At 42.6% G+C, this 13,442-nt stretch overlaps 1 protein-coding gene across 3 annotated transcripts in view; it reads right to left on the bottom strand.

Annotated features, from left to right (window-relative positions):
- TMEM131L (transmembrane 131 like) overlaps window positions 1-13,442 on the bottom strand; it is a 522,596-nt gene that overhangs the window by 248,220 nt on the left and 260,934 nt on the right. For all 3 annotated transcript variants that reach the window (XM_069242819.1, XM_069242836.1, XM_069242829.1), the window contains exons 8-9: window positions 724-801; window positions 481-634 (exon numbers count right to left, since the gene is read on the bottom strand). In XM_069242819.1, the coding sequence (XP_069098920.1) occupies window positions 481-634; window positions 724-801 (232 nt within the window). The remainder of the gene's footprint in view (window positions 1-480; window positions 635-723; window positions 802-13,442) is intronic.

The following is a 13,442-nucleotide window of genomic DNA, read 5'->3' as shown; positions in this document are numbered from 1 at the left end:
ATCTTTGTACAATAAAAATTTTGTGAACCCAAAACTGCTTATCTGTGATAAAATAGGTCTCCTGGGCCTCTTGTGCAAAGTTTGGCACGCAAATGCTTTTAAAAGTCTGTGTTACATTTACAATCATACTTACTAGGGTGAACAACATGTGCCCAATGAACTAACTATAAGAAGAAAATACTTGCACTCTATGTTCCCCATAGTACACAAAGTGGTACAAACTCAATCTAATGAAGCCATTTACCACTTCAGATAATTGTTCAGTCTTAATTACCATGTATTTGGCATAACCTAAAAGCAAATATAGTCTTATCCTAGCAGTGTACTCTACACCATAAACATCAAGTTGTAGATAATGCTGACGTCCTTCTATCTTGTCCAAAATAAATGCAAATCACTTATGCACCATTTCCAACAACAAATTGTGAGGAATGCAATTTTCAGAAGTGAGGTGGAAAAAGGTTTAAGTGCTCCACTTACAAGAGAAATCGCTTGTTGCTGTGGCTACATAAACCACGAACACATTGTCCAATATGTACTGTTTGAGGCTTTCAGATGTCATGCGGTCATTGCCAGTCCTCAACACCACATTTATCTCCAGCAGCCTTGAATGGTCAGTCGCAAAGCAAGCATTCTAGGAGAAAAAGACGAGTCTGTGGTTATACCTCACGTTTCAAGCATTATTATGAATAGAACTCCGCTGAAACATAAAAGTTGGTGTACCTTAGGTGACTGGTGCATTTCATAAGCAATGTCACATTTTAGGCGAAGCTGCAGAAGGCTGGAGTTAGTGGCATCCCCCTAAAAAAGGAAGATAAATCAGTTGACATTTCTTTTGAATAATCGGCTCGTTCATGACTTCGCCTCAAATGTTTGTGTGTCATTATGCATATTTTTCAGGACAGGTCTCTGTCCGAAGACCCGCAGTCAACTTTCAAACAGATGTATGATAAGCAAGAGTCTTTCCTATGCACTTTTTTCATTCTTTCCCCAATATGCAACTTACTATATAGCATCTGTACGTTGTGATGAGGATCCAATATACTAAAGTTTACTAAGGGGTGTAAACAAATTACTGGGACGTAGACATTAAAAATGCACTTATCCCTAACAAAATAGATTTAAAGTAACGAGTGCTTGTTTACTGAATGGCATATATATTTCTCAAAAGTCAAAGTTAAAATATTCATTTAACTTAAATAGAACTTTGTATTTGAAAACTAAAATAGCAGTTGCGTTGCTGAGTGCATGCCACACACAGTAAGCCGGGGCATGCCACAAACCTTTACAAAGATTTCACCACATTTGATATTCGTTATTTCACTCTCAGAAAGAAGGCCAAGTCATGCCTGCTGGTATTTTAACATTTGCCCCACAGGTTGCATACAGATCCTTAAAGTAGAGGCACTAAGTATCTGCCATTTCTTACACCACTGAAGCTTTGGGACTCATCTGCACGGGGCTGATTTACTGCACAAAGCTCCGTTTCTGAAGAATTTCAGCTTCATAGATGTATTCGTCTTTGCAGAGACAATTCTGGTAGTGACAGCAGGTGCACTACAAAGAAATGCTGCCATCTGTTAACTGACAGGAATCTATAGATGGATGATCACCTCTATCTACAAGATCTGTGGTTTCTGTGCTACACCAAATAATATGGTCGAATGTAACACGTCCTCACTTGCCACAGAACACCGTGCGTACAAAAGACTTGCTCTTTAGAGTGCACTAATAAGTAAGATGCATATTCGATAAATAAGGCAGTCATTTAAAAAAGGACTTACCCACGGAGGTGCTATAACACAAGGGTGTTTTCCACTTCAGGACCACAAGATAGCCCCATGTATAGAGTGCATACATCGTAGACATAGTTAACCTTGCTCATAAGCATAGACTACAGTAGCTCTTTAAAGGTGCCAACAGTACTGCATACGCATAAATAAATATCTTTACGCTTGAGTTCTCTGTAAGAAAATGTACTAAAGGAAATCATATCAGAGCTTCCTAAACCTTACATAGCCAACACTAGAAGTGAAAACGATTGACACTGAAATTCCAGAAACTGATGACATATCAGCAAAGGCGGTAGGTCTAGTCGTGGCTGGTAGCCTTTTTTGTCAATGCTTCTTTTGGCATGGTTTTTGTGAACGTCTTTTTCCGAGGAGCTGCTAGGCACTCATCAATATAAAAATAAACAATGGCTAAAAGCAACAACTATTTTGGGCTTCACAAAGCACATTTTGCTACAGCAATCCATAGTAGTGAAGGAAACTACTTTGTGGGGATGTGCTCTTCGAGAAAGAGCAGAATGTCGTCACTCTGATTGAAGTAAGCCAATTACTGAAAAGCAGTTACCCCACTGCTGTATTCTCTAATGGGCAGAAGAAATGTGTGAATGACAACAGTAGACCAATGGATGAAGAGGGCTGGCTGAAAGCCTCTATAGGTAAGAATATAATGCACATAAGTTTAGTAAAATCAACGGTCTTGGTGACTAATTGCAGAGCTAAAAACTATTACAGCATTAAAATACTAAAACATGCCAGAAAAAGCAACAGAAGTCACAGGACGGGATAGAAAATTGAGAATTATTAGCAATATTATAGCACCCATCGGTGCCATTAACAGAAATTGATGGACGTTAAAGTATGTTGCTAACCTAGGTAACAGATCAAGACAATAGGCAGAGACGCTCTAATCAAGTGCTTACGAATCTCACTGTGTTGCCAAACACTATCAAGGTCCAGCAGTTTAGTATGGAATAGCATGCAGAGTGAATATATCTTTAAATGAGCTATGCAGCAGGAAAACATTTTGGCGGTCATTCTGACCCTGGCGGTCAAAGACCGCCAGGGCGGAGGACCGCGGGAGCACCGCCGACAGGCCGGCGGTGCTCCAATGGGGATTCCGACCACGGCGGTAAAGCCGCGGTCGGACCGGCAACACTGGCGGGCTCCCGCCAGTGTACCGCCGCCCCATTGAATCCTCCAAGGCGGTGCAGCTTGCTGCGCCGCCGAGGGGATTCCGACCCCCCCTACCGCCATCCAGATCCCGGCGGTCCGACCGCCGGGATCCGGATGGCGGTAGGGGGGGTCGCGGGGCCCCTGGGGGCCCCTGCAGTGCCCATGCCACTGGCATGGGCATTGCAGGGGCCCCCGTAAGAGGGCCCCTAAATGTATTTCACTGTCTGCTGCGCAGACAGTGAAATACGCGACGGGTGCAACTGCACCCGTCGCACAGCTTCCACTCCGCCGGCTCGATTCCGAGCCGGCTTCATCGTGGAAGCCTCTTTCCCGCTGGGCTGGCGGGCGGCCTGAAGGCGACCGCCCGCCAGCCCAGCGGGAAAGTCAGAATTACCGCCGCGGTCTTTCGACCGCGGAACGGTAACCTGACGGCGGGACTTTGGCGGGCGGGCTCCGCCGCCCGCCAAGGTCAGAATGAGGGCCTTTGTGTCTTAAAAGTTATGTTTCCAAAACATTTGAGAAAATTAGGACTTATGAGTTCATTCGACTAAGCTATTAACTCACCGCCGTAAACAGTGAAAGTACATTAAACACAATTTAATTTGTACTGCACTCATAAATGTTAAGTAGACCACGAACAAGTTTTAGCAATCGTTGGGACATAATATGAAACCATCAAACTTATTCAAGAACTAGTCAGAAAATCAATACCTTTGATAGAAAGCTGGATTATGTAAAATGGTTAATACATTTGGCTAAATAATACATTAATAATTTGTTAAATCGATGCTGGTATTCTTGCATTTCTGCATGCTTCCTACCTTGCAGGTCAAAGGTAAAATTCTATTAAAATGTGTTATTCTACATTAATATGAAATTCATGATTTAGACGTAAAAACATTTCAGGCATGTCTTATCTGAATACTGCAAGTGCTTGGAATCAAATACCCAACAGCTTGTACTCAGGGCACATATCATTACAATATTCAGATTGGAATTGTATGACAAAACTAGTCATATGTGCATGAATATGCTTCGCCATCTGTGAAGTAAACACCAAAGCAGCTGTCCTCAGCACGTACCAGGTTTGAGAGAAGCACAACTGAGTAAGATAAAAGTGTAGTATGACCACACATGAGTCCTCCGCCACAGCACTCCTAACCCTGAATGCAGGTGGCACAGCACACCCTGAATGAAAGAGTCTGCAGATTCCAATATGTTCAGATGGCCATGTTTGTTGTGGGAAAGGGCTTACCCCAAGCTAACCTGTTGTTTTGTGCTTATGAAATGAATGGCTCTGAACAGTCCTAGATGAAATCAAACAAGTAAGATTGCACAAATCTGACTGATAAAGACTCATCTAGATGCCTTCCATGATTTATTGTTTAAATACATTCTAACTTTGAAGTCGGTTCTCCTAATATCTTTATAGTGCAGGGGTGAGACGCCCCCTTCAAAAGAAAGAAATGTTGATTATTTACTAAATGCAAGAAACATGATATGTTAAGATGTCTCAGACAGGAGTCAACAGCTATTGAAAGGTACATGTTTATGGTAAGCATCAAGAAATTTTTTAAACAGAAAGTTTTCTGCACCTACAGTCATATTGGGGTATCACGCATGGGTAACCTTGCATCCGAATACCATTTAGTGGGAACTCTTTCCCTGCACAGATGTGCAAGCATTGGTACAAACTTCCGCAGAGAATTAGAATCATCAAAGGACATCATGAATTCCAGATAGCAATAAAGATTTCAATGATTCCAAACTATGGACACGGCTTACTAAAAGTCATTTTTTAAAAATTAAAACGTGGCCTCCAAATCTAACTCTTAGACTCCCTTCGAACTCTTCTTCATACTTAAGACCAATATCAGCATACTCTCCGTGTATTTAGCACACCAAAACGTAACAATAAATGACACTACAACCAACGTCTTTCACCCATCCATGCACTGGTGGAAAAACAACCACCTACCCCACCAGTTGGAGAGCGCTCTGTGGTCTCATCGAGAAGTAAAAAATACTATAAAAATTACAAGACCGGGTCCATACATTACAGCAAATAATTATAAATGTTGAGCAGTTAAAAGCAACACATTTTGGAATAGATTAAAGGAATAGGACCATAATCTTGGTAACAGTTAGTTCCAAGTTCTCTGCAATCATTATTTAAATAGTTGTGGGAGCAGTTCCAGTCCTCGTCACCTGGTGGTGCTGTTTCTGCAAAGCAGGCAAATCGAAGAAGAGAAATAACTCGCTCATCCTGATGCTGTGTGGCAGCGAAAGCTCGCGCCACTGTAACTCCACTGCTGTGCTCATCAGTGGTGTTCAACATGTTTGATAAATCTAGCTAAGGCTTTTAAGTAATAACTTTGAGCATGTTATTTTATACGTTTTAAAGCAAAACGCTGGTATCCATGAATGTGACTGAACAACCGCACAGCTTCTGGAGTAGCGTAGATTGTGTGTTCAGATAGCCCCATAAAATACTGGAGGGCTGCAAGGAATGACGCACGCCCGTGCGGCCCCTGCTGTGCGCGGGTTGGAGTGCTATTTGGCCCAAGGCCAATGAATATCTGTGAGGTATGCGAGACTCACTGTCCCTCATCACAATCTGAAAGGGGGGGTGGGGATCGGAGTGATTTGTGTTACGACACAGGGGTGGTTCTCGGGCAGTTTCAGGGCACAAGCCCTAAAACATAGTAGCGGCAAAACTAACCAAGATAGGTAGTATCATATGCAAATGACATCATTATGCGTGCCATCACAGCGTGTGACATGGCATCGCAATAAGTGGCATCAGAACCCATGACAAAACAAAGGAAATGGTACTCCAATAAGTAGCATCCCAACTTAAGACCTCACTTATACGTTTAGCAAGCCTACAATAAGTACATTTGAGCGTATTACAATATTTTAAAAAATAACTTGCGCGTCGTTTATGCCAGTAAAGTGACAGCTCTGACACAAAATCCGTGCCTCAACCTATAGATTTTTAAAAACTTTGCCACAACGAAATTACCAACAATGAAAAACGTTACTGTAAATCTGTTCTGCTAAGCTGGTTGCAAAGTGTGCATTTTAATATATCTCATGGGTTTAAGGTAACTGCTGCAGAGTTCTTTGTGTGCCTAGCAAATTTCAGGGACTAATAATGAGATGAGTATCCAGGTTAACATATTTGTTGGAGTGATCTGTGTTTTGTCTAGTCCCAGTTTTGTATCAAAGTAGTATGAGGATTAATATGTCTCCTGCAAAGCACATCAGGTAACATGCAGCTCATACATTTTTAGGGGCGAGCGCAAAGTGCTCCGTCCCGTGCAGTAATCTCTCTTTGGGCTTCAAACCACGCCCATGTCACATCAGTCTCTTTCTATGGTTAGTGAGCTTAACTTTTCAAATCTGCTTGCTTTCATTAGTGAAAGGCATGCATAAGTCATGCCTTTTCCGGTGTTTAGCCCTCCTTGAGCGCAGCGACCAAGTACAGAAAACATGAGAGGCTCTATGTTTTCCTTCTGGTTTCTGGACTACTTTTTCCTTTTTTCGCAGTGCTATCTCACTGTGCAGAAGTCGAGCGCGTTGCATGACATCGACTCTGTTACATAGTTAATTGCACTTTTTCCGGTTACGTACTTAATTGCACTTTTGCAGAGTACAAGAACAATTGCACTTTTGCCGATAGGTTTCACTACGAGTGAACTTTTATTTCCCTTTGTGTGTCTTCTTTGCACCGATGGTCGCCGTCAGCTCGCTTATGTGAAACTTTTACTTTTCATTTTATATGGCAAGAAAAGTCCAGTTAGTTATGTGAAACTTTTATTTTAATTTGCAATTTATGTGGCAAGAAAAGTCCGGCTAGGAGTTTACAATGCTAATTGCTCTAGCTCAAGCAAAAGCGAGACCCATTGCATTGCAAATGCTTGTCATTCTATGTAGTCCGGTAGATGGGTTGCTGCTTTTAATACAAATATCCTGTTGTTACTTGCAGTTCATGAACTGTAATGCTAATACAGCACAGTGAGCTATGAAGGACATGAGACTCGTACAGCTTGTAACCCTCAGTGTCTCAATCAACATCCTGTACACTGATTTACACACACATTTGATTTATTGTCAATGAATAAAGTTTAAATGTGATGTAAAGTGCTCCGACACCATGCATTGCGATGAGTAGCACTACAAAAGAAATAAAACAAAACAGTGTTATATTTAAATTGTTATTTGTGTAAATTCTGGGACAGACCAGCACATCTGAAGTTTTTACAGTGCACGCATATCTTTTACACAAAGGGACTAAACAAATTCAACAGCTTGCCCCTCTTAAGTACCTGTTAAGTGATACCAATCTTTGTGCCTTTGTTTCCCCTCCATTGCATTTGCATTAGGTGTCAGGCTCCAGATTGCTCCCAGCTAGGATACTCGAACAAAAGGAGGTCTGATGGCCCCATAACTTCAACCTTTGTTTTGGTCTCAGCTGGAATTTAAATACCAAAGTCCCCTCTCCACTTGCACTATGAAAGCAGGCAAAGTGCAGGCCCTGCTGAATGTCCTGGCGGCTCAAAATTACATAATGACCAGTTCAGCTTATTTCAGTGGGCCCAACTTCGTGGTAGGGTGGACTGCATCCACCCTGTAAAGAATGGGTACACGCCATGTACCCCCGGACTTGTGCCCTCTGCAATTGGTACATCATGAGGGAAATAACCATATTTTATTGCATGGCAGGGTTTGTGGTCATTTCCCTTGTTCCCTAGATGGGTGAGCAGGACCATTCATTACAAATGTGCAAAGCAGTTTACTCTAGTCAGGGGAAGGGGTGGGAATAGGCTGAGGTTCAATAATGGGTATAATATAGCCCTGTATCAAAGGTAGCATTCAAATATGTATTTTTTTAAATATGCTAGAAGATAGCCCACACATGTGCAATGCAACTCAATGTGAAGTCTGAATGGTGCATATGTAGTCCATTATTTAGTCTGAGTTTTCGCTACGGGTCTCCAACGAAGCACTTCGGAGCACTCAGAGAAGGACTGAAGGACGAGGGCCAGTAGGATGACTAACTACGCAGGTCCACATTCATGCCTGGCTGATGCGGAGGCTTCTATTTGGTAGGGCCCTCCTCTCTTGTGTGCAGGATGGACAACTGATGGATACGAAAAGTTTGCACTTCACGAAGGAAGGCACGCTCTGAAATGGGTAAGGCCAGTCAGTGTCATAGCACGCCTTGCGATTACTGCAGGTTATGCTAGTCTGTCTACGCTTGTCACTTCAGGATAAACATCAACTAATAAGGTCACGGACTGTAACTAAGTCCAAGACAGACTTGGGCAAAATGTTATGCAAACATAGGCCCTCATTCTGACCCTGGCGGTCAAAGACCGCCAGGGCGGAGGACCGCGGGAGCACCGCCGACAGGCGGGCGGTGCTCCAATGGGGATTCCGACCGCGGCGGTAAAGCCGCGGTCGGACCGGCACCACTGGCGGGCTCCCGCCAGTGTACCGCCGCCCCATTGAATCCTCCACGGCGGCGCAGCTTGCTGCACCGCCGCGGGGATTCCGACCCCCCCTACCGCCATCCAGATCCCGGCGGTCCGACCGCCGGGATCCGGATGGCGGTAGGGGGGGTCGCGGGGCCCCTGGGGACCCCTGCAGTGCCCATGCCACTGGCATGGGCATTGCAGGGGCCCCGTAAGAGGGCCCCTACATGTATTTCACTGTCTGCTGCGCAGACAGTGAAATACGCGACGGGTGCAACTGCACCCGTCGCACAGCTTCCACTCCGCCGGCTCGATTCCGAGCCGGCTTCATCGTGGAAGCCTCTTTCCCGCTGGGCTGGCGGGCGGTCTGAAGGCGACCGCCCGCCAGCCCAGCGGGAAAGTCAGAATTACCGCCGCGGTCTTTCGACCGCGGAACGGTAACCTGACGGCGGGACTCCGCCGCCCGCCAAGGTCAGAATGAGGGCCATAATCTGAAGTAAATTCCGATATGGCACATTTTTTTGTTTTTTAATGTAGTAATGCTTTTTTGGTATCATTTTTTCCAGCCAGAGTCTAGTTCTAACAGAAAAATAACTTGTGGGTACGATAATAGTGATATGTGATGCTGCAGGGAGAAATGTGCTTGAACGAGTCTCCCTCTGGTATTTTGTTTTTTGTGATTTCTGTATGTGAGGCATGTTGCGTCCTATGCATGCTATAGTTTATATCCAATTTTGCATGAGGGTAAGGGTTTGCTTGTAGAATGTAGCGAGATCACATTCCTCTGTGACCTCACATACAGAATGTTGGTAGAGGGTTGCGAAGACGGTTGAAGAGAAGCAAACGGTTGACAGCCCTGCTGATGCTCGGATGTTTTGGGTCAAAAGAATAAACCTTTTAAGTTAAGCTCCGTGTCGTTTGGTGAACTGACGTAACAAAATTGGCGAAGCGGATGGGATGAGTGTTCAGTTGCTATGGTATTTGCAGAAGAATTACAGAGTACAGAACCAGAAGCATGACTTGTATCACTGGCACAGGATGATGTTTTGGCTAAAGTCATAAAGCATGTAAAGGATGGTTGGCCAGAAAAGAACAGTTTGGAAAAGGATTTAGGAAATAAGAAATGATTCGACTGTGGAGGAACGATTCTTGTTGAGCGGGGGCAGACTTATACCACCTAAGGTGTTGAGAGCGAGAGAGAGAGAGTTGTTAATCTATGTCATGAGAGTCACCTGGGTATAGTTAAGAACAAAAGTAGAGTTAATCAATTTTAGTGGTGGCCGGGAGTGAATAGAGAAATTGAAAAGTTGGTGAGAGAATGCATCAAGTGCACAAATCCTCACAAGGCTTTGACTACATTTAATTCACCATTACAGCCTCCTGAAATTCCGCATATGACATTGGAAAAGGTAGGAGTGGCTGTTTTCGGCCCTGTAAGGATATCAACTGAGTATCTACATTTATACTAGTAACAGTAGATTATTTGTCTAAATGGCCAGAGATCAAGGTAGTTCAGAGAGGAGATTCTTGGGCATTAGTGGATTTAATGGGGGAAGTATTCGGTCGTGAAGGTCTACCTTAAGTGATAAGTGGCAATGGAGGTCAGTTCATGTCTGATGAGTTCAAAACATTTATGAAGAAAACTGGTATCACCCATAGAACCACATACCTACATCATCCAGAAGGTAATGGGGTAGTTGAGGGATTCAACAGAGTAATAAAAGGTGTAAATGAATTGTCTAAGAGCAACAATTTGGATTGGGAAAGTGAACTGAAGAAAACTCTGTGCGCCTATAGGGTGACACATTGTGAAGCACCTAAACATAGCCCATTTGCATAATGAGAGGAAGATCTCCATGTATTAAGGATAATATGGGTTGGTTAGGAAGTACCAAGAGAATTAATTGGTTACTCAGAAGGGTGAGAAATAGTGTGGCATAAGGGCAAGAGAAATATAATCAAAGATATTACTGTTTGCATGGTATGAAGAAGGTGAATCTCAGAGTGAGGGATGTTGTGAAAGTGAAGAAAGGTAGGCTTGTAAGTAAGGGAGAGCGCAGATATTCTGAGCCTTTAAAAGTAATCAAAAGCCTTTGTAACTCTGCTCTACTCAGTGATTGTACAGTGTGGCAAGCTAAGAGGTTAGCACTGTTCAAAGGTGATAACCCAGATGTAGCTTCTGGAGCAAGGAGTAGGGGACTTGAAAAAAAAAATTATGACTGAATTGATTATATGCCTGAGTCTAGTCAAAGGAGAGATCTCAGTCAGTCCCCCACACAGGATCTAAGGAGAGAAATGGAGGAAAGTTGGGTTAGGAAAAATAGGGAGTGTGGAACACAAAAAATTACCAAATCTGGTAAGATGAATGTGAAACCTAATTGCTTTACTGACTGTCATATAGTACTGGTGAATATATTCATGAAATATCTTTTGTTCAAGATAAATGTAATTTCATTGCAATACTGCATATTTAAAATTTTTGATGTTCTTTATAGATGCTCTCCAATTACATATACTGGTTCCATGTATATTGATCTTTGCAATTTATTATAGATATAATAGTGTGTTTAAATATGAATTTTTAAGGGGAGGATGGTGTTCTGTCCTACACGTTATAGTTTATATCTAATTGTGCATGAGGTAGGTGTTTCCTTGTAGAATGTGGTGAGATCGCATTACTCCGTGATCTCACATATAAAATGTTGGTGGAGGGTTGCGAAGACTGTTGAAGAAAAGCAAATGGTTGACAGCCCTTCTGATTCCCGGAGGTTTTGAGTCAGAAGAATAAACATTTTACTTAAGCTGCGTGTCGTTTGGTGAATTGACATAACAAGGCATGCCCTTCTATTCAACTGTCACACGAGATACCATCTAAGTGCATTTCATGTCATTGTAGTATTTAAGTTCACACACTCCTAGCCTAGGGTCAAGAAGAGGTATACTCTGGGCTGGCAACCACTGTGGTGACAGAGTGGCCCGTGGCAGTAGGATACAGTGTGGCTTGGTTAGCAGTATTAATCTCACACAAGGGTATGCAGCAAGCACAGGCCTTGGCGTGGTACATGGTTTTAGTCTAACTTTCAAATACTTCACCTTTAACTAATCTGTAAAATGTGATCCATGCACCTGTGCAAGTTCACACTACTCCTCTCCTTGGGACGCGAGCATTGCCACGCTTGGAAGCTGTGCACATAACTAGTGAAGCAAGGACAATGCAATGAGCTAGTTAAAATACTGACATCCACGCAAGATGAAGGAAAGCTGCAAAATCGATGATTAACTGGGATTCAGTCTGTCAGGGACCAAGCAACTTTAAAAAGGTCTTTTAGAAGTCACCGAGCAGGGTCATGGATGAGAGGAGTGATTGGAAGAGCAAATGGAGCAGCAATTTACTAGACAGATCGATCTGCTGTGCACACGATCTAAGATTTGCGCTAGTTCTTCAAATAATTAATCACTTTGGGTCATATTCAATATCCTATTGGTCACAGTAAAGTTATTTTACAAGCTCTGAAGTTGTTCCCTTAATACTGAATTAAGAGGATGTATGAGAAAAAACAACGGAAGGGTGGAGAACAGGACCTGGATAAGCAAAATGGATGTAAGTAGAGTTCAGGTAAAGGATTAAAACCAGCTTACTTGGCCGGTTTCATACCGTCAAATATATATAGTTCAAGTATTCAGGCCACAGAAGACAGGGTTTGCTAAGCTACTGCTGCCATCTTGCAGGAAGTGTGTAGATACAGTAGTGAATGTACAAACAGCTGGTATATACAGTCTAAACGCGCTAGGTTTTGTCGTGAAGGGAAGCAAAGTGAGGCATATGTGAAAAAGCACACAGCAGACCTAGCTAAGCAGATGACTGCAATTTATGGATGTATATCTTACGTGGCGAGGCAAGTCCACCAAGACTTGATACAAGGGAAAAAATGTCTAATATTATCTAGCAAGTCCATGCAGATAATAAATCTAAGTGTACGATTTGACCATGGACATTGATAGTCTTTGGTAATTAACTTGTGTTAGCATGGCATTGAAGCGCCTTTCCAAGGCATGTCTTTTCCAACCTTTCCATTAAGCTAATACATTTGTGAATGATCTATATTCCGGCTGAGCCTGAAACTTTAAAAGTGGAGATTATGTTTGAATTGCATTATGAATGCAGATTCACTTTTTCTATAAAAACAAAACTGAAAATAAAGTTTTTAGAAGCCAATTCAATTTGTAGCGTATATGTATTCCCAGCAACAGCAGGACTTCTCCAAATTATTGTTTTATCCATCATGCAGTAAAGTCCATTGGCAAGAAGCATTCAAACAAACCTTGCCTAAGGAGGCACGTGGAGTGTTTACACAGCACTTTCCTGTGATTCAAGACAAACTGGTTTGGTACCTCTTGAGAGGCACATCCACCAGTCTGAACCTTCCACGTGGAAAGTAAACAAGAGTTGTCTAGAGTGAAACTGAAGCCAACACACACAAGCAGGCAACAGAAGAAACATTTACAGGGAGGGGACCCACTCTAAACCTCCTTTTTAGTCATCCACCATATGAAAAATAAATGTTCTGCTATTTGGCTACAGAGTCTTAAATTGGAAATACACCTAAAATGATCGTGATCATGGTTCTAACGGGATGCTCATACAAGAGTTAACTAATGTCTGAAGTGCACAAGCAAACAGCTAGAAGAGTGGAGGCGCCAACATAGAACTATTATTTTTCTTTCATTTCTTCCAAGCCTTTCTATTTTCCAAAGATGAGATGAAAGTAGACCAACCTATGCTATTTACAATACAGAAGGGTCTATCAAGATTAGAATAACAGACAAGAGCAAGGTCTCCCTTTAAAGTTACTTCTAGGTACGACATGTCAACATCAGGTGGAAGCAGCTCAGTCTGTTCCCACTGAATCTTTTTTAATTCACAAACGTTATTTCATTTTATTAACGTAATAGTCATCTTACAACAGTAGGAGAGCTGCCTTTTTACATTATATCACAA

This window comes from Pleurodeles waltl, chromosome 1_2, assembly GCF_031143425.1.
Source record: "Pleurodeles waltl isolate 20211129_DDA chromosome 1_2, aPleWal1.hap1.20221129, whole genome shotgun sequence".
NCBI classification, from domain to species: Eukaryota; Metazoa; Chordata; class Amphibia; order Caudata; family Salamandridae; genus Pleurodeles; species Pleurodeles waltl.
Note: the sequence above shows the minus strand (reverse complement) of the source record. Positions and strands in the feature narration are given on the sequence as shown.